This window comes from Chinchilla lanigera, unplaced genomic scaffold, assembly GCF_000276665.1.
Source record: "Chinchilla lanigera isolate Chin_1 unplaced genomic scaffold, ChiLan1.0 scaffold00021, whole genome shotgun sequence".
NCBI classification, from domain to species: domain Eukaryota; kingdom Metazoa; phylum Chordata; class Mammalia; order Rodentia; family Chinchillidae; genus Chinchilla; species Chinchilla lanigera.
In genome coordinates this window covers 18,353,822-18,380,857 of record NW_004955422.1, presented here as the reverse complement: position 1 = coordinate 18,380,857, position 27,036 = coordinate 18,353,822, and the positions used below count along the sequence as shown (strand labels likewise).

General features: G+C 52.7%; 1 protein-coding gene and 1 long non-coding RNA gene across 7 annotated transcripts in view; one reads left to right on the top strand and one right to left on the bottom strand.

The window, feature by feature from the left end:
- The window catches only part of Syt12 (synaptotagmin XII), a gene marked incomplete in the record, with an annotated part of 22,208 nt that extends 455 nt beyond the window's left edge, over positions 1-21,753 (top strand). Inside the window, 7 exon segments of the mRNA XM_005384360.2 lie at positions 6,429-6,479; positions 10,849-11,042; positions 14,105-14,497; positions 16,345-16,560; positions 17,403-17,523; positions 18,435-18,568; positions 19,895-21,753. Of these exon segments, the coding sequence (XP_005384417.1) occupies positions 6,446-6,479; positions 10,849-11,042; positions 14,105-14,497; positions 16,345-16,560; positions 17,403-17,523; positions 18,435-18,568; positions 19,895-20,068 (1,266 nt within the window).
- LOC102027197 lies at positions 9,797-25,758 on the bottom strand. Of its 6 annotated transcripts, XR_001234003.1 has the most exons (5): positions 25,724-25,758; positions 24,975-25,089; positions 23,579-23,655; positions 10,998-11,242; positions 9,797-10,575 (listed from the first exon to the last, which is right to left on the bottom strand). It is a non-coding gene; the product is annotated as an uncharacterized LOC102027197 (long non-coding RNA). The 6 variants fall into 6 exon arrangements; XR_260893.2 differs by lacking the exon at positions 23,579-23,655; XR_001234005.1 differs by lacking the exons at positions 23,579-23,655; positions 24,975-25,089; positions 25,724-25,758 and adding an exon at positions 19,690-19,887.
- Between the last annotated feature and the right edge of the window lie 1,278 nt (positions 25,759-27,036).

Genomic DNA, 27,036 nt, shown 5'->3' with positions numbered 1-27,036 from the left:
CGCGCCGCGGACCCGGGGCCCGCACCCTCCGCGCGTCCGCACCCTGGCCGTGCTTGCACACGAACGCCAGGCACAGTGCACGCAGGGCGCCCTTGTCCGGCCCAGCCACTCCGCGCACTGCGCATCGCCTCGCGCCCGCACGCCCGCACGCCCGCCCGCGTGTGCATACACGCGGTTCACCCTATTTACACGCCTCCCCTGAGCCCGCGCGGCATGCACGCCCCTCACTTTCACACTCAGCGTCCTAACCGTTCTCACTACCCTTGCCCGAGCTTTGTAACCTCTAGGGGCTCAGGGTCAGGCCCTCCCCTTCCCCCAAAAGGGGAGGGAGCTCCCTCAGACCGAAATGCCTGGTCTGCAGGAACTGTTCTGCTCAGTTAGGAGCGTAGCACCTCATCCCCGGGAGGCCCTGGGCTATGGGAAGAGCCAGAGAAGCACCCTCACCTCCTGAAGGCTGCAGATTTGGACAGAACATGGGGACTGGGAGCAAGGTGTGTGAGTGGAGGGCCCCTGAGCCGACCATCCTGGCAAGCCCTGTGCTGCAGAGCAATTGTGTGCCCTCTCCTCAGTCAAGGAGTCCACCTCCGGCTAAGTAGCCCATCTCCAGCTAAGCAGCGTGTCAGCCTCTTTGAGTGGGCGCGGGTCTGGAGAGTGACAGCAGTAGGACTTCCAATTAGAAATAGGGAAACTGAGGCCCTGGAAGGGCAGGAGACCCACCGAAGTTAACAAAGAAGAGCCAGGACAAGTATTCACACCCCGCTGCCTCCCCACTTGGAAATACAAAACCTTTCTGGAGCGCTCAGGGTTATAGGGGCCCCTGGCCTGGGGTCTCAGCCTGAACTCTGTCCCTACAGCTCCCTATGACTATGGCAGAGCCATTTCCTGGGCCTGGCTTTTCTTAGCAGTACAAGGTCCCAGAGCAGCAGCCCCCCAAAGGCTTGTAGGCAGGATGCACAGAGGTCACAGAAGCAAGTCCCTGGTACGATGCCTGGCACACAGTAGGTGCTCAGTGTCAGCCACCACCAACCTCCAGCCAGTCTGTACTGTGGCTTCTGTGGGCTGTTTGGAGGATGGCATCAGGATGTGGTCATCTTGAAAGTGTTGGGGTGGGGGAGGCACTCAAAGGGGTTATCAGACCTACAGGTCCTAAAAACAGACTTGCAGCCTGGAAAACTGAGGCTCCCCTGTACCCATCACTTTGACCCTAGTCTTTCCCATTACCTGCTGGCCTCAGAGTGGGGGCAGGGGGAGCCAACCCCTTGCTGCCCAGAGACGTGTTGAAGAAACTGTGCAAAGAGATGGGGTAGATGGGGATGCTCCTCCTCTGACAAGGTACAGAATTCCTGGAAAGCTGTTTTTTCTGACAAGCCTAGAAGGGGGCCTCTACCTTGGTCAGAATCCAGCAAAGCCAGGTGGGGTGTGCCACCCCCCTTGCTGCCACCACCGCAGGCCTGATCAGAAGTTAGCATGGTGGTCTAGAGTCCCCCAGGTCCATCCCTCCCTGGCACAGAGCACAGTGTTGCTATTCATAAACCAGGAGCCCCAAGGCCCCCGCTTCCTCATCTGTAGAATGGGATCCAACAATCCATTGAATCACTAGGTCTGCAGTAGGTGCTTACAGTGTACCAGGCATGGTGCTAAGCTCTTAGCACATATTGTATAGAAACAGCAGTGGGAAGTTTTGCTAGATAGGGACTATTTTTTTTTTTTTTTTGGTTTTTCTTCGGTACCGGGAACTGAACTCGACCTTGCGCTTGCCAGGCAGGCGCTTTGCCACTGAGCTAAATCCCCAGCCCCCTAGATAGGGACTATTGAGCTGGAATTTGGGGAGCTGTTGCCAGTGAGCAAGCTCCATGCAGTGTAGACCAATGGACTGAACGTGGGGGCGGGGGGCTGAAGGAGGGGAAGGTGCAGTCTTAGCTCTGATGCCTGTGCTCTGTTCATTCCTGTGTGTCACCGGCTGCCCTACCTCCAATATGCCTCGTCAGCATCCTGTCCTAGCTGAAGCCACAATCTGAAAGACCTCCGGGTCACTAACAGGAGCCCAGAGAGGTTGCCTGGGGCGAGTGGAGCCAGGGGGGCTCAGGGAGAATGAGGAAAGCCACCAAGGGCGTTTGCTGCAGGGGCAGACCTGGCTGGGTCTCAGCTCCTCACTCATCAGCTGGGTGACCTTGGGCCAATTCACTGTCCTCTGAGGCTCCCTTTTCTTCTCTGTGAAGTGCAGATAATAACACGTTTGACCCAGAGGGGTCTGGGGAGTGGTGATGGTGATGGTGATGGTGCATGTGAAGTTCCCTGCTTGGGGCTTTTGCTGCCAGTGGGACAGGTGCTGGGTGGGGTGGCAGGCGCCACCGCTGCTGGCTTTGAGCAAATCATTTAACCTCTCTAAACCTCTCCTCGTGCATCCCAAACCACCTCACCAGCTCAGGAGCAAAGATGCTTTCAAGACGCAGTGGGTTCTGAGAATGAATGAAGGATGGGAAAGACCAGATGTGAATCCAAAATCAAAAATGTCTGCACTCCATTTCCTCTTCCTAGAGGAAAAGGCAGAGCCTGCTTTAGCCCCAATGTTTACTATTGTTGGGAGAAAGGATGCAGACCCATTCTCCCCAGATTTTAACTTTTCAAAAGAAGCTGGAAATCCTTTTATCTTGGGAGGGGGCTGTTGAGACAATGATCTCACTATGTAACCCGGAATAGCCTTGACTTGCAATCCTCCCACCTCAGCCTCCCAAGTGCTGAGGATAGGTGTATACCACCACACCTGGCTTGGAAATCTGTGTGTGTGTGTGTGTGTGTGTGTGTGTGTGTGTGTGTGTGTGTGTGTTATGCTGTTCTGTGGTGCTGAAGATCAAACCTAGAGCCTCACACTTCCTAGACAAATGTTCTACCACTGAACTACATTGCCAGGCTTTTTATTATAATCTATTTTAATTGGAAATTTCTCATTTTAAAAATTTAATTCAAATATTAGCAAATAAAACACATCCACTGGCTGGCAGCACAATCTACATGTTTGCACTGCTTGGGGCCCTTTCATGGTCAGCCCAATAACCACAGCAGCTACTATTTGCCAAGTCCTGTCATACTCACCTTCTCACTCCACCCTCCTTGCACCCTCCCAGGACAATCCTGAGCCCTTTTCACAGATGGCACAACTGAAACTGAGGGGGAATAAAAAATTTGCCTGAGGCTACTTGAGCCAGGAAAGGGGCAGATCTGGGGTTCAGAGCTGGGGCAGCTAACTGTACACACTGGGTGCAAACTGACACCCTGCAGGAGCCTCCACGTCTGCCCTCCCACTCATCCAGATGTGCCCTGGCTCCTAACCCTTCACAGTGGACCACAGAGAGAACTGTGCCTAGCAGACATTCACACCTTCCCCAATCACAGCTCTCAGCAGATGGGTGCTGTGATAGGGAAGTGTTTCAGATTCTGGGGAGTAGGGGCCCCCTGAGAACCAGAGATGTGACACCGCCTGAGCTTCTGCCCTGCGGCGTGCATGCTGTGCTGTGGCAGGGGTGTGTGTGGGGTGTGCCTTGCCACATGTCCCTTACTAGCATGCTGCTGGCATTGGCTGTCTCAGCTTGGCCTCTCTTGCCAAACCAGTTCGTGCTTGGTAAGCAGGAAAGAATGCTGATGGCATTGCTGGATTTCCAGGAAGGCAGAGGCTGGCTGGAGTGTGTGTTCATGTTGTGTTTCAGTGTGTCTGGACGGCAGCCACCAGAGGATAGGGCCGCTTTGGGCTTACACCCAGTGAGTGACCCATTTGACCTGAAATTCTTAGGCAACGTTTCTGAACATATGCAGTAAGACAAATTGGCTAGAAGCTGGGAGCCAGATGACTTGGGTTGAACGGTTATTAACCATATGGCCTGGGGCAAATTACTTTAACTTCACACCGGCACTCTCATCTCCAGACCAGACATATTAACAGTGCCAACCTCAAAAGATGGTTATGAGGGTTAAATGAGTTTACATGTATGCAAAGTCCTCACAATCGAGCTTAGTGCATAAGAAGTACTTGGGCTCTTCTTATCTCAAGGGCTATTATTATCTCAAGCCTAGGGCCCAAGGATGCTCATCCTCTCAAGTAAGGATGGGTGAGGCATCCTGGTTGCCTGCCTCCCGTCACCATAGCAACCCTCATCTCATCTTGGGAGAGGGCAACATCAGGAGAGCAGGAGCCAGGAGCTGTCTGTGTACCCTTACCTATCTGCCTTAGGGCTTAATGGCACCTCTATATGGGCTGGATACTAAGCACCCCAACTTCTTGACTCCAAAGCCACAGATTAGAGAGAACCTCAGAATTCCTAAAAATGCCCAATGTCTCAGCTTCACCCTTTAGCTGATCCCAAACGAAGCCTATGGAGTACTTAGGAAATGATGAGCCACAGCCCACCAGCCTTTTACAACGCACCTGGACAGAGTGTGCACTTTTTTTTTTTGTTTTGGTCTTTTTGAGACAGGATCTCGCTACGCAGTTCAGGCTGGCCTTGAGCTCACTTTGTAGTCCAGGCTGGTCTCAAATTTGCAACGATCCTCCTGTCTCAGCCTCCCAAGTGCTGGGATTACAGGTGTGCACCACCACGTCCAGCTTCACTTTTTGTAAATTGGTTGCAACATATAAAAACCAGGAAGCCCAGCTGGGTAATGCAGGTCCATAATCCCAGCTACTCAGAAAGCTGGGGTGGGAGGATCATATGAGCCCAGGAGTTCAAGACCAGGGTAACATAGTGAAACCCTATCTAAAAAACTAAATAAATGAAAATTAAAAAGAAATAAAAATTAGAAAGTCCACATTTAAAATACAAGTGCCAAAAAAAAAAAAAAAAGTGTCTGGATGTGGTGGTACATGCCTGTAATCCCAGCACTAAATCCTCACTCCTAAAATCCCAGGCTGAGGCAGGAGGTTCACAAGTCTGAGCCCCAGGCTAAGCAACTTAGAAAGAACCTGTCTAAAAATAAAAAATTAAAGATCTGTCTAAAAATAAAAATTGCAGATGCCCTGAGTTCAATCCCCACTACCACCAAAATAAATAAAATAGAACAAAACAAAACAAATCCAAGTACTGAATCTGACTTTTCTTTAATGAGCCAGAAGATACAGCTATGCTGGGCTGGCATTTTCACTGGATGGGAAAAGCAGCCGCCCCAGGTCCAAGCAAGCACTCTGCAGTTCTTACACACTTTCCCTTACCTGCCTGGGCCTGTGGGCCTTTGGGGTATAGGCACCTCTGAACTGCAAGGGAACCCAGAGTTTGGGGTGTGGGTATCCTGGCCTGCTGTGCCCCTGAGCACAGATCTCAGTTTGTACAGCTCATCTCTGCCTCCCTTTTCCAGAACTCTCCCCACCTACCCACTTGGAACTCATCTTTGAGCCAGACTGACTTCTTAGCAACAGTACAGTAATAATAAAACAGTAAGCAGTCGCAGGGGCTCAGGTAATGGCTTGCATGAGCTCCCAGACCTTTCCAGAGGAACCTAGTCAGACCTCAGTGGTTCATAAAACCCGGGAGTGGAGGGTGGTATGGGAAGAAACCATCCCAAGCAGGGAAAGGACTGAGAATAGAATAGTGGGGAAATGTGGTCTTTTCTTTGTAATTTAAATGGAAGCATTGGAGGTGCAGCCTGTGAACATGCCAGGGATCCTGCTCTAATGGGCAGGAAGAGTCACTGCTCTTCAGCCTGCTGATGTTAGGACAGAGATGAGGCAGGGTTGCCAGATTTAGCAAAATGCAGGACAAATACAGGACATCCACTAACATTGAAGTTTCAGTTAAGCAATGGATACTTTTTTTGGTATAAATATGCTCCATGCAGCACAAGGCCCTGAGTTCAATTCCCAGTACCACACACCAAAAAGTGTCCCATGCAATACGTGGGACATACCAATACTAAAAGCTACTTTGGGAAGGCATGGTGGCATTCATCTGTAATCCCAGCTACTCAGGAGGCTGAGGCAGGAGGATTATTCCAGCCCAAAAACTCAAAACTACCTTGAGCAACAGAATGAGACTGCATCTTAAAATAATTAATTTAATTAATTAAACTAAAAGCTAGTGATTTAGTTTAATTCTAGTGCCACTGGGTATCCTGGCTGGTTTGTTTGTCTGTGTTGCTCAGTGCTGGACATGGAACCCAGAGCCTGGCCCATGTCATGAAGTCATCCTGCCACTGAGCCACTGCCTCAGCCCCAACATCCTGTGCTTTATCAGGCAACCCTGAAACGTGGTGTTAAAGTGCTTGGAAAGAGGCTTGGATACCATTTTTTCAATGTCAGTTTTTGGAAACACTTCACCTTCAGCCAAGCTCCCTTTCCAGCTGAGCGTGAACTCCAAGGAACAGGGAGGCAGGACGTAGGGGCAGGAAGGCCGGTGACCCTTTGCAGCCCTCACCTCTGACACTCCTTTCCCTTTCTGTCCCAGCCAGCACAGGGGGCACCATGGCGGTGGACGTGGCAGAATACCACCTGAGCGGTGAGTGCCCTGGGCAGGCCCCTCCAGGACCATACCTGCGGCCCATTGGGGACCCTCGTGCCAGGCCCAGGGTGGGAGGTGTTGGTGGGACCTGAGCAAGGGCCTTGTTCTACTGGTAAGAACAGTCAGTAACTTACCCAAGGTCACACAGCCTTGGGGATACCATGCAGGGGATCTGTCTGAGATTTCCTCACTTCTCTACCCCAGTGGTTCCTTCCTGTAGAAGCAACTCCCTCGATCTCCCGGGCAGCCCCAGGAAGGTCAATGTTAGACACAGGGACAAGCAATTCGGGGGTCACATAGCCCAGGGGTGGAAAATGTCCAGGATACACATTTCCCCTGTGACTCTATCTAGTGCCAACCTCCAGGATGGGGTGGCCTGGGGAGAGGGTCTCCAGATACAGTCTGCCAGCCCTGCCAGCTGGTGGTAGCTGGTGTCACCCAATGCTCCCCTCCATGTTTACAGGCAGGAGAAGTGAGCCTCAGCGAGGGAGAGGGCAGTAATACCAAGTGAGGACTCAATCTCAGATCTCCCGACTCCCAGGCCAGCACAGCCCATCACACCAGCTGCTAACCTAACTCAGCCCTGCACAAGACCAGACAGAGCTGCAGGATGTGCCAGGATCACCTTTTCCAGCCCCTAGTCAGCAATCCTTCCTTTTCGCCTGTAGCTCACAGGTCTTTCCAATGACCCTGATGTGATGAAACCATTCTAAGCCTCCACTTACTCATCTGTAAAATAGGATCAGGGCTATAGGAGAATTCCTGAGTTGACCTGACCCAGTGCCAACATAGCTCTCCCTGGGCCTGGCATTCTCCCCACCTCTTCCCGGCTAAGCCCTCGGTCTGGGGAGGAGGTTATCAGTGAGAGCAGAGCGGGAGCCAGACAGTCTGGCAGCAATTCACCTGCCTGCCCCCTCAGCTTCCCCATCTGAAAAGTGGGGATCAAAATAGAACCTACCTGGCAGGATTGTTTCGAGGACTCAATGGGTCAATATGTTGACCTTAAGCAGGATCCGGCAAATAATAAACAGTAAATGCTTTCTAAGGGGAGTTGTTATTAGTCCTCCCACTCCTCCTCTGCCTCCTCTTCATTTCTGGTCCTAGCTTAGGCCTCTGTTCCTTTGGGAATTCTTCCCATACTGCCCCCAGTCTGGTACTCCATAAAATCCATTGGCACACGAATATCCATTGTCATTTCATGTCACCTTCCTGGGGCTTTTGCTTTTCTGCCCAGCCCTGCTATTCCATTCTACTAACAAGGCTTGGGCCTCGGTCCCCTAGCACCTAAGTCCTCCGAGGCAGGGAAGCCTGGCTCTGTTTTGCCTACCCTTGCTTGGGCCTTGGGCCTTGGGCCTTGACCTCTAGCCATGTCCCTGCTGCCACCCACCCAATGGGGTCCCTCTGGGGCAGTGTCCATGTTGCTGTCTACCGGACCCTGTCCTATCTCATCCCCCTCCACCAGACACCAAAACCATTCCAGAGGTTTGTTGTGCCTGGGCCTGAGGCCCTCTGTAGATCTCTTGGTTGTGGTTTTATTTAGCCTACAAGCCACATTCTGTCCACAGGAGCGGTCAGGATTCATCAGTTTGTTCACAGTCCCCTCAACCCTATTACCTAATCAGCCCGCTTTCTGCAGTCTGCCCAGTCCTTGTGCATTTGCTGTGATTTTTACATCAAAATCATGTGGCTATAGCATGTTGGGGACTGATTTTTTTTTCCTCTTAAGGATGCTGGAAATGTTTCTCCGCATTGCCACAGGCCCATCCCAGTGACCTCAATTGTCATTCTTGAAGGCCAGTGACATTCTCTCCCAGACAGCACAGCACATCAGCCCCCACCAGCCCTCTTGGTAGGACCTTCAGGCTGTTTCCAGATCTCTTCTGTTATAAATACAGCCTTGATGACTCATGCCACACATAAAATTGTTGGGATTTTTCCCCTCAGAATGTGTTGGTAGAAAGCCAGGCATGGTGGCACATAACTGTAATCCCAGCACTTTGGGAGGCTGAGGCAGGAAGATGATAAGTTTGAACCCAGCTTCAGCAATTTAGTAATTCAGTGAGAACCTCTTTCAAAAATAAAATAAAAAAATAAAAGAGCTGGGAGTGTAGCTCAATCCAAAGGCCCCGGGTTTGATCCTCAATACCAAAAACAACAACAACCAATTCACCAGGGTGGGATGACCACGTGGGGGATGCTTTTGTCATCATCTCCATTTTCCAGATAACAGTCTCAGGTCCAGAGAGGTGGGGTGACTTGCCTGGGACCCAAGGTCCCTGCATGCAGGTCACACTTTGGGTGATGCTGGGCTGCAGGCTGGGCCTCCCTGGAGAGAGACTATGGGTTCTGGCTGCAGAGGGTCCTGCTGGAGGGGCTGCCCTTCCTGGGTGGTGGGCTTTGGGACAGTGGGGACAAGGAACTCCTCCAGTCCCTGGTGCCTCTCACTCTCCCTCCCCTGGGCATTTGGCTCACGGTGGGCATTTTTTTTGCCTTCTCCATTCTGTCTGCCTCCACTCCCAGCCCCTGCTGCCTTACCTGGGGACACTTCTTGCTCTTTATATCTCAGCTCACACATTTCTTCTCCTGGAAGCCTTCCTGGGCTACTCCCGGGACAGTTCCTAGCAGCCTGCTTTGTATATTTATTTGTGCCCCAACCCCAGTTCCTTAGACGCTGAGCTACTGAAGGACAGAGGCCAGGTCTGGGCCTGACTTGCCTAGCACTGGCTCTCCCTGCCCACCCTGGCTGGGTACCCACTGTGTAGGTACTCAGTGGATGTGCAGTAGTAGATCTCCACCTCCAAAGTGCCCTCCCCACTTCTCTCCACCTTGCTGATAGGGAACCATGCCAGGTCAGTGCTGATTGGGGCACTGGTTAGCCCTGCTTGCTCTGGAGCCTGGCTGCCTGCCTTTCCGTGCCTCAGTTTCCCCATATGGGCATATAAGTATAGGGGCAGTGCTGGGAACTGCATTTGCCACTCGTGTGATCTTCTTCCAAACGAGACCCAGCATAGCACGGCTCCTTTTGGAAAGCAGGGCCAGGTTTCCTACAGAGCGAGGCTAACAGCCATGCCAGGTGAGCTCTCTCTGAACACAGTAGAGAAGAGCAAAGCTCTATATTTGGGGACAGGGAGGTGCAGACAGGGAAAGCTATGCACTTGGCAGTGGAAGAAAGCATCTCAGCATTTGGATTTGTCCCCAAGTTCTGCACAGCCTGTGCTACCTTTCACTTTAGCCGTGTTGAATCCTTGGTTTGTTAGTCTTGGGTAAGAGATTTACTGAGAAATAAGATAGACATACATACAATTCACCCACTCTGAAGTGCACAGTTCAGGGGTTTTTAATGCACTGTACAACTAGCTGCATAACCCATTTTTATTTTTCATTACCCAAAAGAAACCACCCTCCATCCAACCTCTCCCATTTGCAAATTCTAGGCATTCCATTGACAGTGTCCCTCAGGATCTTTAGGGGTTTCATTCCAAGACCCCCAGATACCAAAATCCATGTGTAAATCTCCTGTATAAAATGCCATAGCATCTGCACATAACTTCCACATCCTGCCATATACCTTACACCATGTCTACATGACTTATCACACCGAACACAATGTAAATGCTATGTACGTAGTTGTCATGCTGGACTGCTGAGGGGGTATCAATAAGGAAATAAGGAAAATAAGTCTGCACATGTTCTGTACAGACACAGCCATCCTAGACCTGATGACGTGGAACCCATCTGGGTTGGGTGAATCCACAGATGCGGAAACCACAGGCACAGGAAGGGCTGACTGTAAATGGAATTACACAATATGTGGTCCTTGTGTCTGGCCTCTTTCTGTCAGCAAGATGTTTCCAAGGTTCATCCGTGCTATAATGTGTTAGCATCAGTACTTCCTTCTTATTGCTGGATAATATTCCACTGCAGGGATATGCACCATAGGTTTATCTACTCATCCGCTGGTGGACATTGGGTTGTCCTGAAGGCTTAAGGCAAAAACAGGGTCATTTCTTTTTCTCCCCCGGATCTCCTTCCTCTTCCATCAGACTCAAAAGGCTGCTTTGATTATCAGGAAGCAACAATCCTCTGGAGGCTGCTGTAAGGTTAAAGAATCAAGGAACCAAGAACAACCCTCCCTATTTGTTTATAGCCTAAGGGATATCTAACCATAATCCACAGCAATTCATCTGCTTTGCCCTAGCACTGAGGCCCCAACACCTAGCACTGACCCTTGCACACAGTAGGCACTCAATAAAAAGGCCTTCTGTACTGAGTCTGTGCTGAACAATCTGTTCCCTGGGCGGAGGGGGTGGGGGTGGTTCCTTTAAGCATTGTGTCCCACTAATGAGAGGCTACCCTTCCCTTGCAGTCATCAAGAGCCCCCCTGGTTGGGAGGTGGGTGTCTATGCCGCAGGGGCCCTGGCACTGCTGGGAATCGCAGCTGTGAGCCTATGGAAGCTCTGGACATCAGGAAGCTTCCCCAGCCCCTCCCCGTTCCCCAATTATGACTACAGGTACCTTCAGCAGAAGTACGGGGAGACCTACACGGAGGCCAGGCCGAAGGTGAGGCTCCTGTCCTTCAGGTGCACGTGCAGAGGTGCCCACCCCACCCTTCCCCCGCTCTGGCTCTGTGCTGGTCAGTGTCCTCCTGTGAATGGGCACCAGGCCTCCTTGTGCCCTTGCGGATCTCCTTACTAGCCCAACACCAAGGAGTCAGTAGATGCTTGCTGAATGAATGAACTCTTTCAGTTTTCAAAACCATCCTGCAAACAAAAAAAACCATAAATAAGAAGGAAACCATCTTCCCAAATACCACTGCTACCCAACTATGAATTCCTTCCTTCCTTCCTTCCTTCCTTCCTTCCTTCCTTGCTTCATTCCTTCCTTCCTTCCTCCCTCCCTCTTTCCCTTCCTTCCTTCCTTCCTTTCTTTCTTCCTTCCTTCAGTACTAGGAATTTAACCCAGGGGCACACTATCACTGAGTTACATCCCCACTCCCCACCCCTCTTTTTTTTTTTGAGACAGCATCTAAGTTGCCCAAGTTGCATTTGAACTTAAGATCCTCCTGCCTCAGCCTCCTAAGTGCAGGAGTCACAGATGTGAGCTACCAAACCTGGCTCTAAACTGACTTTCTGATACATTTCTTTCCAGTATTTTTAATCTCCCATTTTCTTTTGTTTTCTATGCATACTTTTTATACAGTGGGTACCACATCTCCATGCAATTTTATATCCTACTCTTTTTACTTCACTTATAACTGAAGTTTTTTCCTCTATGGTTAACAACTGTCATAAACACCATTTTAATAGCTGCATAAGATTCCTTTTTATGGATGTCCCATGATTTACTAAATGGCACTCTGAATAATGCCATGGATGATTTGCATGTAAAACTTTGTCTTCATTTGGGATAAAGTACTTTGGATAGGTGTCCAGATGTGGAATTACTGTATCAGGGAGTACAAACATTTTAGCAGTATCAATATATATTGCTAGGGGCTGGGGATTTAGCTCAGCAGCACAGCACCTGCCTGGCAAGCACAAGGTCATGAATTCAATTCCCGGTACCAGAAGAAAAACAAACAAAACAGACAAACTACATTATATATATATATATATATATATATATATATATCTGGATGTCTCATTTGCAGAGAATATTTCAAACATACAAAATTCCACAGAGTACAGCATGCTGCTGGCAACAGTCCTCAGGTGGGCCTGGCACAAAGTTTTTAGCCCCTCACGCTCACTTACTTGGGGGGATATAGATTGGAACAACTTTTCCAAAGAGCACTTTGACAATACATGTCAAAAGTGCTCAGAAGGACTGTCCTCTGAGTCAAGAATTTTAAGAAATCTATTTGATGCTGTATTATTTATATTTGTGAAAAAATTAGAAACAACATAACTTCCCCACAGTAGAGAAATAGTAAAATATTGTTGCCTGCTAAATAGAAAACTGAGGGCCATTAAAAATAATGGTAAGTGTGTCGGTTTGGGGGCTTATTTTGCAAGGGGAACAACATAATACAGGACACATACTTTATATGATTATTTATAAGTCACCCAAAGAGCAGTATACAAAAGAGTGCAGGGAATCTGTCCACACACCAAGACCAAGGAATACAGCTGAGGGCCTGGATCCCACAACAATGTCCTACATGAGTTAAGCTGAATACCCAGAGCTCACAACAATGCCTCCCATGAATCCAACCGGAGGCCCAGAACCCGTGACAACGTCTCATGCAGGCCTGTTTCACGGATCTGCTGGGAAGGCCCAAAGGTCAGTGGTGGAATCTACAAAGTCTGTGCCAGCAGAATGAAGGACCTATGTTAGCAGGCTGAGGGATCTGCACTGGAGCTAGGAAGTGATGCTCAGAAGAACCAAAGCTCCCCCAAAAGGTACCACAGCCATCCTCGACAACAGTGAGATCCCGAGCTCCTCCGATGATCAGGATGGCCGAGTTCCCATCAGGGAAGCCAACGCAGCAAGCTTTTCCTGGAGGCCGGCAGTGCACCATCTTCCTCTCTGCAACCAGACAGCTATGCTCAAAGTGAGGACCAGAGCTCTCCAAAGTGAACTGAAGCCATTCTCAGTGCCTGCGAGGTCCCGAGCTCCTCAGAGGGTGAAAACAGCCAAGTTCATCAGGAAAGCCAGCTCCCCACGGCCTCTCTCAGCTCCCAACAGCCCGCTTCTTCTTCCCCAGGTCTGCCTCTTATGCTGCTGGCAACAGTCCTCAGGTGGGCCTCCCACACCCAGCACCACTCACTCAGTTCAGCTGGGGGTTACAAGTTGACCACCAGTTACCAATCCACTACAGTAAGGAAGATATGGGAGATGCTTATGATAAAGGCTTTTCCTTTCTCAAATCTCAAGGTGTTTTTTTTTCTTTTTCAAATCCCAAGGTTAAGTCAGAGAAAAGTTCAAATATTTGGATGATTCCCAACATGAAAACTTTTTTTGTAATTTTCCTTTGAGGTTCTCAGCCATCTGCTAAGTGGCCATGTCCTAATAGTGTAACCCATTCCACCTCTGCTAGACACTTAGATTGCTAACTGGTTTTCCTTTTTATCATCATTGCAGCCAGAAATGATGTCAAATACCTGTAATCCCAGCACTTGGGAGGCTGAGGCAGGAGGATCATTGAGAGCTCGAGACCAGCCTGGGCTACAAAGTGAGCTCAAGGCCAGCGTGAACTGTGTAGCAAGACCCTATCTCACCCAGTGCACCACCATGCCCAGCTTTAACATAGTTGTTAGTGACACAAAATAACATTAAATGAGGACCTTCATTTAGCTAAGGGGTGCTCTGATGTTTTAAAAGGGGATCTCAGAGGTGCCTTGAATGAGCAGAGCTTATAATATCTCTTTGCTGGCTCCTAAAAATGGCAGTGCACAACTCTAGTCCCAGCATTCCTGGAGGCTGAGGCAGGAGGATCCCAAGTTCACGCCCAGCCTGGGCAACTTTATGAGACTCTGTCTGAAAACAAAAATAAAATTTAAAAAAGGACCAGAGACATAGCTCAGTGCAAAGTGAGCTTGGTTTCAGTCCATAGTACCTCAAAAACAAAACAATGCCTGTAGCCCTTCTGATGCTTTCATGTCCCTTTTGCTCACCCCCAGAGAGCGCCTGCCTGGAATGCCCCACGGGCCAGTGCTCGGGGGCCACCCAGCCGCAAAGGTAGCCTCAGCATCGAGGACACCTTTGAGAGCATCAGTGAGCTGGGGCCGCTGGAGCTGATGGGCCGGGAGCTGGACCTGGCCCCCTACGGACCCCTCCGCAAGTCCCAGTCGGCCGACTCCCTGAACTCCATCTCCTCCGTGAGCAACACCTTTGGGCAGGATTTCACGCTGGGCCAGGTGGAGGTGAGCATGGAGTATGACGCCGCCTCCCACACCCTGCACGTGGCCGTGCTGCAGGGCAAGGACCTCCTAGAGCGCGAGGAGGCCAGCTTCGAGTCCTGCTTCATGCGCGTCAGCCTGCTGCCCGACGAGCAGATCGTGGGCATTTCCCGGGTAAGTACCACTGTGGTGGGCAGAGGGCTGCCCTCTAGAGCCAGGTATGGTTCCCCAGGGGCACTAGAAATCAGCCCTGGCTGCAGAGCCAGAGCAGAAGGTGCCCAAACTTCAGCTCTGCTAGCATGAGAGTACTGTGTGCCTGCCATAGCTGCTCATTTCCACATCTGTCCCCGTGTCACATGGGATCTTGGCAGGAAAGGGATGACCTGCTCAACTGGCTAACTGGGGCAAGTTCAGTGAGAGGGCTGCAGACCATGGTGTGGGTGAGGAGGAGGGTGGTCCTCTGCGCCTATTAATGGGAGGTCTGAAGGGACAAGGGGAAAGTGAGGCTCTGGGCTCAAAAGGACAGGGCCCCCTTGACGGGATCTGTGTCCTTTAGTCAAGGGATTCAGTCAGTCCCCAGCAATACTGCAGAGGAGGACCTCAGTTTCCATCCAGTGACCTGGTACCTGACCCCACTGGAAGGCAGAGACCAAGGGGGAAGGTTGACACAGGAAGTCTGAGTAGTTTACCCCTGGGGCCCATAGCAGAGTAAAGAAGGGCAGAGAAGAGACTTGGTGTGGTGGCACACACCTGTAATCTCGGCACTCTACAAAGCTGAGGCAGGAAGCTGAGGCAAGTTCCACCCCAGCCTGGTTGATTTAATGACTTAGCAAGGCTCTGTCTCAAAAAACAAAAAGGGTTGAGGATATAGCTCTGTGTGTGAAGGTCTGGTTCAGTCCCCAGTACTATAAGAAGAAATAGGAGGAGAAGGAGAAGGAAGAGAAGAAGAGGAAGGAGGAGGAAGGGGGCCAGAATCCTTGGTCCTTGACAGGGGAAGCCAGCTCAACATGGGCCATACCTTCCTGCCTGGCAGCAGGCAGCTCCAGGCTAGCAGGGTTCCAGATGCCACAGCTGGGAGCCCTCTGAGATGGGCAAGGTGAGAGGCCAGGAGGTGGGCTTCGTCCATGGGACCAAGGTGGAGATTCAATCAGGGGACTATGTGAGCAGTGTGGCACCCAAGGGCCACTGTAGGAGGATCCTGACCGGAGCCTGGCAGTGACAGAAGAGTGTGGCCACGGTGTCTGGAGGAGGTAGGGGATTTGTTTCCGGGAAGGCAGGCTTCATAGCACCACAGCCCAGCCAGTCCCACCAAGTGGGCAGCTGCTGCATGCAGGGCAGCCCCGCTGCTTCAGAGAAGGTGCCAGGGATGAGAACTCTCTTTAAATATCACGGGTGGTGACTAAGGCAGCCCCACACACAAGGGGGGGCAGTGCCCACAAGCGTGCCTCACCCAAGGACCTGCCCACAGCTTCCTGGGAGGAGGCCATTGGCACCCACTAAGCAGAACTGAGCTTGGAAACGGGGCCTGCCCCACCTGGCCTAGTCACTCCATCCACCTGTCTGCCCCTCCACCCACCCATCCATCTTACAGTGTTGGCAAAGGCCTGGGACACCAAGCGCTGGTGAATCCCCAGGCAACTGTCCCACCCCACTGCATGCGTGACCCAGGCAGGACTGGAGTAGATGCAAGAGGGACAGAGATTGACTCCACCAGGGTGTGGCAAGGGCTCTGCGGTGCCACAGGGACTCCGTGGATTCACTGGGCTCAGATGGTGGGAGCATTGAATGCCGCACCACTGTATCGGCCCCCACTGAGGAGAGGACATGGGATTTTTAAACCCTTAAAACTGAGCCACCAAAGGGAGGCTTGGCATTGAGACTGCAGGGGCAAGACAGCCGGGAGTCTGCCTCAGGTCTCTGGACTCTGTGTCCAGTGCTGTCTCCCTACTGCGACCTCCAGGCCCCTGGCTGCTATCTCCTCCTCAGCTCTAGTGTGCCTGCCATGGCCCTTTCTGCTGCAGATCCAGAGGAATGCTTACTCCATCTTCTTCGATGAGAAGTTCTCCATCCCGCTGGACCCCACAGCCCTGGAGGAGAAGAGCCTGCGGTTCTCCGTGTTTGGCATCGACGAGGACGAGCGGAATGTCAGCACGGGGGTGGTGGAGCTAAAGCTGTCTGTGCTCGACCTTCCGCTGCAGCCCTTCAGCGGCTGGCTCTACTTACAGGACCAGAACAAGGTGAGTCTGACCTGCTTGGCCTGAGTGGCCCCCTCCAGACTGAGCACGCACACATACACTTTCAACTATGAGTTCCACCACCTTTCTGCCACAGCCTGGCGTCATTAGGAGACCGTGTTAGCCACATTTGAGGAAACTACTTACTGTATGCAATGACAATAAGAACAGCACAAAAATCCTGACCACTGCATATGGTCTTTTCCACCAAACTTTTTTTTTTTTTCTTTTTGAGACAGGGTCTCGCTGTGCAGTTCAGGCTGGCCTTGAGCTCACTTTGTAGCCCCGACTGGTCTCGAACTCGCAACGATCCTCCTGCCTCAGGCTCCCAAGTGCTGGGATTATAGGCATGCACCACCATGCCCAGCTTTTCCACCAAACTTGCTGAGGCTACACTTACCAGCTCCGTTAGGCACACAGCTCTGGCTCCAAAGCAGACAAGCTTCTTCAGCTTGTCTTTATAAGTGTAAGGATGCCAGGGGGTACATAAATTGTCATTTAAGCAAATGATACAACTCCCTTCTACTTGGATCTCTATGCGCTACCATCATAGAAAGTTTCCCTCGGCCTGGAAGGAGGGAACAAACCTGCATTTGAATGATGTGTCTGACAGGTAACCTCTGGACCTTCTTCCAAGGCAGAGGCCACACCTGGCACAAAGGAGGGACGGTGCATGCAGCGTGGTGTGGCAGGGGCGTGGGCCCCTTTCTCCGTCCTGCCAGCCAAGTGCCTGGATGTAAGGGGCCCTAAGAGCAGAAAGTAGAAGAAAGCTTCCACTCTTCCCTGGACTTCTCAGGTCCCAGGGGAGAAAGCCCTCTGAGCTACACCTGTCCCCCCGCCCCCAGGCTGCTGATGCGGTGGGGGAGATCCTGCTGTCCCTCAGCTACCTGCCCACAGCTGAGCGCCTCACTGTGGTTGTGGTGAAGGCCAAGAATCTCATCTGGACCAATGACAAGACCACAGCTGGTAAGGCCCTGCCGGATGCCTGGGTCCGCCATATGGCCCAGCCATGTGTCGTGGGCGCCTGGCCACTTCGGCATGTGTGTGGCACAGGGCCAGGGACCCCATGGCTTCAACTTAGCTCAGAAGCCAGGCATGGCTGGTAGGAAGATTAATGTGGCTGGGGAAACATGGGAACCCAGAAGGGTGCCAGGGGCCCCCCATGAGGGCAGAGCCTCCAGTCCCTCCCAAAGCAGGAACCCACGAAGGCAGCTGTAATGGGTAGCCACAGACAGAGGGCTGGGGGACCCCAACCACTGGGAGTTGCAAACCTGAGGTGGGGGCAGCCCAGCTCCAGGCATGCGCAGCAAGAACACCCAGTGGGTGTTAGCTGATGGCCAGACGGGGACTTGGTATTTCAGAGTTGTACACCGTTAGGCCCTGCTGAGGTGGTACTGTGTGACTCACAGCTGACGTCTGTCCTCAGCCATTTATAGAACAGGAAGTGATGGGTCTGCCAAGCTCTGTGGAGCATCATGTGAGGGGAATGTGTGGGCTGTGAGGCAGGCTGCCAGTCCAGAGTCCAGCCCTTGCCTGACTTGCCATGCAAGCTTCAGTTTTGTCATCTGTAAAATGGGATTTAAAATACTATAGAGCTGGGCACCATAGTGTTCACCTGTGGCCCCAGCTACTCAGGAGGCTGAAGCAGGAGGGTCCTTTGAGCCCAGGAGCTTAGGACCAGCCTGGGTGACATAGTGATATCCTATCTTTCTAAACAAACAAACAAAATCATGAAATCTCAGTGGCAAAGCTACTGGTGATAGTAGCAATAGTGAATGAAGGGTTGGGGAGTTGGAACCAGGGGGCTGAGCCAGAGTGGCCAGGGCCATGCCAACCAAGTGTGGCACTGGCCCTCACCCCACCCCATCCACCTGCAGATCCCTTCGTCAAGGTGTACCTGCTGCAGGATGGGAGGAAGATGAGCAAAAAGAAGACAGCAGTGAAGAGAGATGACCCCAACCCAGTGTTCAATGAAGCCATGATCTTCTCAGTGCCAGCCATTGTGCTCCAGGTGAGGGGGAACAGGTTGCCCTGGGCTCTGGGCCACTGCACCTCTGACTTCACCTCTTGGCCTCCTGCCATCACCTTTCTAGTTGAGAAGCATTTGTTGAGTGCCTGCTGGGTGCCAGCCTTGGGGTGGACATTGGAGACACTAGCACTTCTTTCTTGGTGCTTATAAGGAACAGACAGCCAGGGAGGTAGCTCAGTGGCGCAGCACCTGCCTGGCAAGCACAAGGTCCTGAGTTCAATTCCCAGTACCAAAAAAAAAAAAAAAAAGGAACAGACAGAAAGGTCCCCAGACAATATTAATCTGCTAAGAACATCCTAGACCTTAGCAGCTGGTGGCTTTCTGCAGGATGGGACAGCTCAGCTAAATTCTGAGTGAGTGGAGAGACTTGCAGGCCCTCTAGCCCTCAATCTCCTGAACTACTATGGCAACTCTGCCCAGCTCCCCAAACTCCACAGCTTCTAGAAGACCCTGTGTCCCAGAGAGACCCTTCCCAGCAGGAACATCACAGATCACCTTAGGGAAATGCAGAAGACACTCCTTTAGCCACACCAGTGGCCCTGCTTATATGCCTTAGAAGATGGCCATCTCATCACCTCCCCCCAGTTTCCTTCTATCCTTAGGCACTGTGGACAGTGAGGAGACCCATCCTGCCTTAGGTCAAAAGCCGTCTCCATAGCCCTGGAGCCGTACAGAGTTTACCTAATCTCCCTTCCCTGGGATACCCCACCTGCATATGAAAGCCCAGAACTCTGCCTCGTACTGGGTGTCCTTAATCCAGGCAGGTGTCACAGCCTCTCCATCAGTCCTGGGTGTTATAGCCTTGTCCTGCCAGCCAGTGGGACAGGCTGTCCCTCTGACCCTTTCCCTCCCCTGGTTGGTCACAGTGCCACTACTCCAACTGAGATAAGGATTAGTGATAACCAGAGCATGGTGCCCTGTGGGCAGACACATTCCATACACTTAACTCACTTCACTCTTGAAACAGCCTTCTGAGGTAAGGACTACTATCGCATTTTATGATGGGGACACAGGTAGCAAGAGTCCAAGTTGCTGCCCAAGGTCACATAGCAAGGAGTGCTTAGGCCAGCATTTGAACCCTGCTGGTCTGGTGCCACCATTACCTGGAAGCTAGGCAAATCTAGGCCAAATCCTGTCTGCCATATATTTTCCAGGAGAGCCTGGACAAGTCTTCTCATGTCCCAGATCAGGAGTGGGTTCAGGGAGCTTCACCTTGCATCCCATGGGGTCAGGCTGGGACCTAGGAGCCAAGGAGGACTTCTGGCAGCTCTTGGCCCTCAGCACGCATGCATGTTCCCTCCTCCCCAGGACCTGTCTCTCCGTGTGACAGTAGCTGAGAGCAGCAGCGATGGCCGCGGGGACAACGTGGGCCACGTCATCATTGGGCCATCGGCGAGCGGCATGGGTACCACGCACTGGAATCAGATGCTGGCCACGCTGCGCAGGCCCGTGTCCATGTGGCACGCTGTTCGGCGAAACTAGCAGCCAGAGCAGGCCAGGTGGGCAGCAGAGCCGCTGGGGCCTGGCACACACTCACTCAGCTCTATCTGAAGCCCTCTTCATAGCCCAGCTGGAGCTGGGACCACTGGGGTCCCCATCAGTCACCTTGGACCCTCTGTCCAGACTACAGTGGAGGAGCAGGTGGACCTCTACATCGAGGAGGCCAGGGTTTTCTCCCACTGAGGACCAGCTCTAGCTCTAGCTGGGCCAGGACCCATGGAGGGCAGAGGATGCTGGCCACTTGCGTACCATCTGGAGTTCCTCACGTGGTTCGCCCCTTGATCTGCAGGAAGACCTGGCTCCCAGAGCTGGCAAGCTCCCCGACCCCCCTCCTCCTGGGAGGCCAGCTGCCAGGCTGGGCCACGACCAGAACAGGCAACTCTTGGGGGCCAGCACTGTGCTAGGCACTGGCAGGCGTCTCATGAACAAAACAAAGCCCCCAGCTTACCAGGAAGTCAGGATCCCACCGCCCAAGGGAGATGCTCCGTGGACGGTCCAGCCGTGCAGACTCAGGGTGTGCTGTAGGAGCTGGGGGACAGGCAGGGCCCCATGGACAGGAAGGAGCTGTGCTCTGCAAGGTGGGGAAGGAACCAGGTCCTAGGCAGGGGCACAGCTCAAGGAGTGACAGAAACATGGACTTTTGAACTTTCCTGACACAAGCACAGAGAAGAGACCAAGAGACCAGAGTCAAGCAGAAGGCTGGAGGCCACATCGGGGCTCTAGGGTTACTGTCCGTGAAATATTCGCCTGGAACATCAGCCATCACAAAAACCAGAAGCTCAGGGGCCAAGAGCAAGGTCTTTGCACAGGGTCAGTACAAAATCAGCCCTGGTTCCACCAGCTGACCAGGCTCTGCTGGGAAGAGATGCCTCCGACAGACCTGGTTGCAACCCACCCCCAGGATATTGGGCATCTTGGGTCAAGTTCCCTAAAACTGTGGCTTCAGCAGATGGTTAGCCTCAGCCTAAAGACAATAGAGAGCTCTGGAGGGGCAAATGGCACCCCAGGGGTCCTGCCCAGAAGCAAAGGGGCTGGGCTGGTACATCAGTCGTTGGCTTCTGCCCCTGCTCCTGGTGGAGTGAGGGTGTCGTACTCTTGCACGTGTCCCCAGATGAGGAGCAGCTGTCATCTACCAAAGACAGACCCAGAGAAGCAGCAGCTTCCTGCTCTTTACTGAAGGAGGGGGCACCTTCAGGGATAAAGGGATGGAGTGGGCAGGGATGGGATGTACAGCAGCAGTGTCTGCTCTGCAAGGCCACCCACAGGTAAAAGGGGGACTCTCAGGCTGGCTGTGCTATTCCTTAGCTCTGGTGAGCTATGGAGACCCAGATCCAAGCAGCTGTCACCAATGACACGGTGAGAGATGGCTTGAACAGGTGTCCAGAGGGTTGTGGGACTGGAGCAGGACCCCGTGACACAACCAGAAAGTCAGCATAGGGCCGCGCATGGCTGGTGAGCCCTCGCAGCCCAGGAGACCCCAGATCCTTCTGAACCTCAGGGCCTTGCAGGGCAGGCCATGTCCTCCTCCCTCCTCTTCCTCTCTCCCTCCCTTGAACTGCATGAAATGGTGACCGCGGAGCCAGGGTGGCTGTGGTGGGGATGAGAATGCTGACTGGAATGATTCTAGAACCAAATAAAGCTGGGGCAGGAAGGGGGCTTCGAGAGCACTGCTCAGTTCCAGTCGTCTCCGTCTCTTCTCCAGAGCAGGGTCTCAGGCCTCGTGGGGATGCCTGCATGCCCTGCTTCCCTGCTCTGGGTGCCTGGCTGGAGAGACCAGCGCAGTGTCCTTGGGCTCTCTGGGAAGCTCTGAGGGAACCCGGAGCCAGCCCTGGCAGGGGAGGTTACTGATGGGGAAGGAGGCTGTAGCTGGTGGCACTCAGCTGAGCCCTCAGGCCAAAAAGGGACGTCAGGTGGGTAAGGCAGGAAAAGATTCTTAGCAGAGAGAATAACACATGTCAAATGGCAGGGGTGACCAAAACCTGGGCCAATTTATCCACCTTGCTGAAGGAGGGGTGGGGAGAAGGGAGCCAGGGGACAGTCCTGTAGAGTGAGTGCCAGTGCCCAGCACATGACCTTCCTTTAGGGCAGGTAGGTGCTACTGTCGCATCCATTCCCACAGATGTGGAACAAGTTCAGAGAAGTTAGGTGACTAGCCCAACATCACACAGCCACAAGGTTCCAGGGCGGTGATTCAAGGTCAAGCTGTTTTGGAGGCTGTGCTCCTGGCCACTGGACAATAGGGCCTCTTTCTCTGACTCCTCAAAGGTGGGGTTGAGCGGCAGCAGAAAAACCCTTTGGGATTCCAGCACGTTCTGGCTTCTCCTTCCCTCCCCTCCCCCCGGAAGGTCAGACATGGACAAGGATGGAAAGAGTTCCCAGGAGATCTTCTCTACCGTGGCTGACTGTGAAGAGCTCTGGGGACCCCCCAACATGCCTGGGGGGCAGGGGGAACTGACTAGGCAGCTGTCACGGAGCCCGTGAGCAGGGCTGAGACCAGAGGCTTCCTGGAGCAGGCAGGGACGTTAGCAACAGCCTCGCAGCGCCTGAGTGGAGGCCCCACAGGCCTCTTGGAGACACAGTCGGACTGAGGCTCCAGAGGCCAGGGAGAGGGGCCAGAAGGGCTTCCAGCATCCCAGGTGAAACAGAAGTTTCCATCCTGCTGAGAGCTGGGAGCCACGGAGGGGCTCTGGCCGGAAGCAGGTCTGGGGAGGCTGAGGGTCACTGAGGACCTTTAGAGGGGGACACAGAACCATCAGCACGCGTTGCTCCTGGTCTGCAAGGAGCAGGCGGGGCAGGCAGGTGGCCTCTGAGCTACCCTTAGGTTGGGGGCCATCAGCAAGACTCCCACCGAGGTGCCTCTGGGGGAGGAGCAGGGGCTACCGCGGCCGGGAGAAGTGCTCTCATCTCTCCTGACCTTTCCCACCTATTTCCATCCTCCTCTGGCCTCCAACCCTCTCCCCCTTTCCTCTCCACTACTCCCCCTGTCTGGGGTCCCACCCAGAAAGACAGATGTGTAAGTCACTGACCCAGCCAGAGCCACTGCCTGAGCCAGGCCGGTGGGAGTAGGGGGACAAGATGTGCCGCTGCAGCCACCTTCTCTTCTCCCCACCCGTTACCCTTATCTATGGCTGCAGAAACCCCAAGGGACAGATTAGTTAAAAGGCGAAGTAAGCCCTGGGGCTAGACCACAGGGCTCCCTCTCTCTCTGCCCAACTGCTGGACTGCCTGTTCTACCCAGGAAGGCCGCACAACAGGTAGAGCTGCTGGGAGAAAAGGGGCCTGTGGGTCCTGCCTGACACAGACCTGGGTCTGCTGCTTGCCCGCTGTGTGACAAGTTCCTTCCTCTCTCAGGGCCTCAGTTGCTCCATCTGAAGAGTGAGGGTACTGGACAAGATGGCCAACAAAGGCCCCCACATCTTTGACTTGGGGGAGGGGGTTCTGTGGGCTCTGGAACCCAACTTCCTGGGCTCAAGACCCAGCTCCTCCACTCACCAGCCATAGGATCTTGGACAAATTATGTGTCCTCTTTGGGCATGTTTCCTCATTTATCAAAGGAGCCTTGTACACACCTAGTGAGAATGATGACACGCCAAGTGAGTAAACGAGGCCAAGGCTTGGCGAAACTACACTCCAGGGCCCATGCGTCCTATAGTGGCACCCCAAGGGGCGGGACCAGATCTCTGAGGTTCCGCCTCCTTGGCATCTACTTTCCCCTTCATTCACCCACGCGCAACCCTAACTCTAACCCTAACCCCACATCCCAAGCTAGGAATGCGAGGCAGAGCTGACAGGCTGGGTGAGAATGGTGCAGAGAGCAGAGAGGCCACATGGGGGCAGCAGAGAATAAATGGGACAATCTGGGATTCCTGGCCTCAGGGAGGTGGGGGAGGGCAGCAGAAATGGGGCAGAGGGGCCAAGGGTAGGGGTCCTTGGAGCAGGTGAAGGCTGCAGAGCAGGCACTTGTCTGTAGAACCACCCCCACCCTAATCATGGATTATTCTAGCAGGCATTTGTTCCTTCACTCATTCTTGAATTTCTTTTTTTTTGTCTTTTTGCGACAGAGTTTCACTATGCAATTCAGGCTGGCTTTAAACTCATTTTGTAGCCCACACTGGTCTCGAACTCACAGCGATCCTCCTGCCTCAGCCTCCCGAGTGCTGATATTTCAGGTGTGTGCCAACCTGCCCGGCCCACTTGAATTTCTTTTGAGCCAGTCCCTCTTGCTTCCTTTCTCCTCTCTTCCCCACTTGTCCTTTTCCCTTGTTTGTCCAGTCAGGCAGTCAGCTGGACACAATATCCTGAGCCACTGGGAAATGTCATCTGTGGTCCCTGCCCTGGAGGAGGTCACAGCCTGGCTGGGGACTGAGATCCTGTCTGGTACCAGCGTCCCACGGAAGAGACGTAGACTTGGCCACCTCTGCTGTTCTGGAGTCTACAAGACAGCCGCTCACTATAAGGACTCTGGGCCTGGAATGGGGGTGAGGGGAGCTGAGGAGACTGAGTCACCCAGGGGCCGGAAGTCAGCAGCAGCCACAGTAAACAGTAAAACAGCCTGTAGTACTCTGGCCAGGCAGACTGTGACCTGAGCCACCTCCCCACTCCAAAATTAAACTCTAGGAAAACAGTGCGGTCCAGGGCAATGTCTGAGATTTGGGGAAATTCCCTGCCACTCAGGCCGATGGCTGTGACCAGTGACTAATCTGCCTCCTCTGAAGCACGAGCAGTGGATGGGAATAAGACTGGGCTTTTACCTCAGGGACCACATCCTGGCTCTGTGGCTTGCTGCCCTAAGATAAGCAGTGCCTCTCTGAGGCTCAGCTCCCAAACCTGTAAAATGGGGGCGGGGGCGGGGGCGGGGGCGGGGGAGCAGATGGTCTTCTGGGCTCACCTCGCCATCCGAGTGTTAAATGCTGTAACGCATATGGTGTGGTGTTGGAGGAGAGTCCAGCTTTGCAGTAACATTGGGATCCAAATGCCAGTGTGGCCTCTTATTAGCTGTGAAGCTTAAAAAGGAACCTAAGTTCCTCATCTGTAAAATGGGGCTAACAATTCCTGCCTCCTGGGGAACCAGGCCTGCATGTGGTTTGCAATCCACTAATGGGTACTGTTATTATTAGGAAGTATTCAGAGAAACTGTAATTCGTGACAGCCGCCAAGTGTGTCATTAGAGTGATTATCCCTATAGCAACCAGGGACAACTGCCTCTGCCTGACTCCGAGCTCCCTCCGCCCTTGTCTGGCCCCACCTTGCCTGACTACAGTGGCAGTGGGGAGCAAAGGGGATGACAAGGAGGCTGGCAGCTAATCTTAGAGGACAGGGCCCATTCCCCACCACTCCTTGAGGTGAGGAACTCTGCTCAGGAGCTATGCACCCAGCCTGGTACCAGCTCACTCCCCAGCCCCAGAGCAGGAAGAAAGGGTGGAGTCTTCCCGGGGAGAATCCCTGCCTCTAGTTCCCTGCCTCTAGGTGAGGCCTGATCCAGCCTGCTGACCACAGCCCTGAAGGTGAGCCAGGTATAGGAATTGGGGAGCCGGACACTACCTCTCCCTGCTCTGGGGACAGTGACTCCTGTGAGACTGCCTCTTTGGGCCACAGTGAAGTTCAAAGGGGGCTAAAACTGGGCATGGTGCCACATACCTATATTCCCAGCACTCCAAGAAGCTGAGGCAGGAGAATCACAAATTTGAGCCCAGCCTGGGCAACTTGGCAACTTAGGGAGAGCCTGTTTTAAAATAAGAAGTGAAAAAAAAGGGTGGGTAGGGTGTAATTCAGTACTAGTTCAAGCCCTAGTACCAAGAAAAACAACACCAAAGGGAGCTGAAGAGGATTTTCAACTGCCTGGCATTGAATTCCATGGGGGATGATGTCATGACCAATGTTGGGGTTAAGAGTGAAACCCAAAGACTTCGGCCCCCTGTTCCTATTTAGGCTTTAGTGGAATTACCTGGTCCAAGCTCTGGCTCAGTGATAGAGAACATTTTATGGTTTTTTGGTTTTTGGTGGTTTTTTTTTTTTTTTGGTTTTGGGTTTTTTTCTGGTACCGGGAATCGAACTCATGACCTGTGCTTGCCAGGCAGGCACTGTGCCACTGAGCTAAATCCCCAGCCCCTGACAGAGAACATTTTAGAGACTGAGTGCCAAATTGCAACCCAAAACCCACTTATTTGTTGCAAAGTGCCAACACTGCAATCAAACCTGAAGTTTTAGTTCAGAAAGAAACAATTCATACATTAACATCTTTTGTCTCAAAAGAAAAACACAATAACACACATGCCATGGTTTCACCACCATTGCTCTAGAGTGACATTGTGCCCATTTTTTAAAAATTTAAACTTTGGCCACTGAGGGAGAGAGAGGTGAGGTGACAGCAAGTTTTCAGTTTGATACTAGATGTATTCCTGGAAGCCACAGTGTCCCGCTAAGCCCTGCCGTCTGCCTGCTTCAAGAAAGGAGCAAAGGGGATGACAAGGAGGCTGACAGCTGATCTTAGAAGACAGGGCCCATTCCTCACCACTCCTTGAGGGGGGGAACTCCGCTCAGGAGCTATGCACCCAGCCTGGTACCAGCTCACTCAGGTCCCCACAGCCTTGCAATACGTTCCCTCCTTTGGAATCCTTTTCCCTCCCCTATCTGGGCTTCCTTTTCCCCCGGAGACTCTGGGCTTTCGGGTCAGAAGGGTTTCCTGACTCCCCACCCAGGGTGAAAAGCCCTTTTCCCCTATTCTTGTCCTACTGACTGTCCCAATGCCCAGATACCTCAGGACTCTGATGTCCTTCCTGGCTCGAAAGCTGGGCTATGAGTTCCCCAAGGCAGGGACTTTGTCTTGAATTATCTAGGGTCCTCAGGGCCTCGGAAACTGGAAGATCATTTCTGTTGATTAAATTCTAACAGTGACCCATGACCTCAACCATATGCTGGGCCCTGCCCTAAGCACTTCATAGATGGACGCT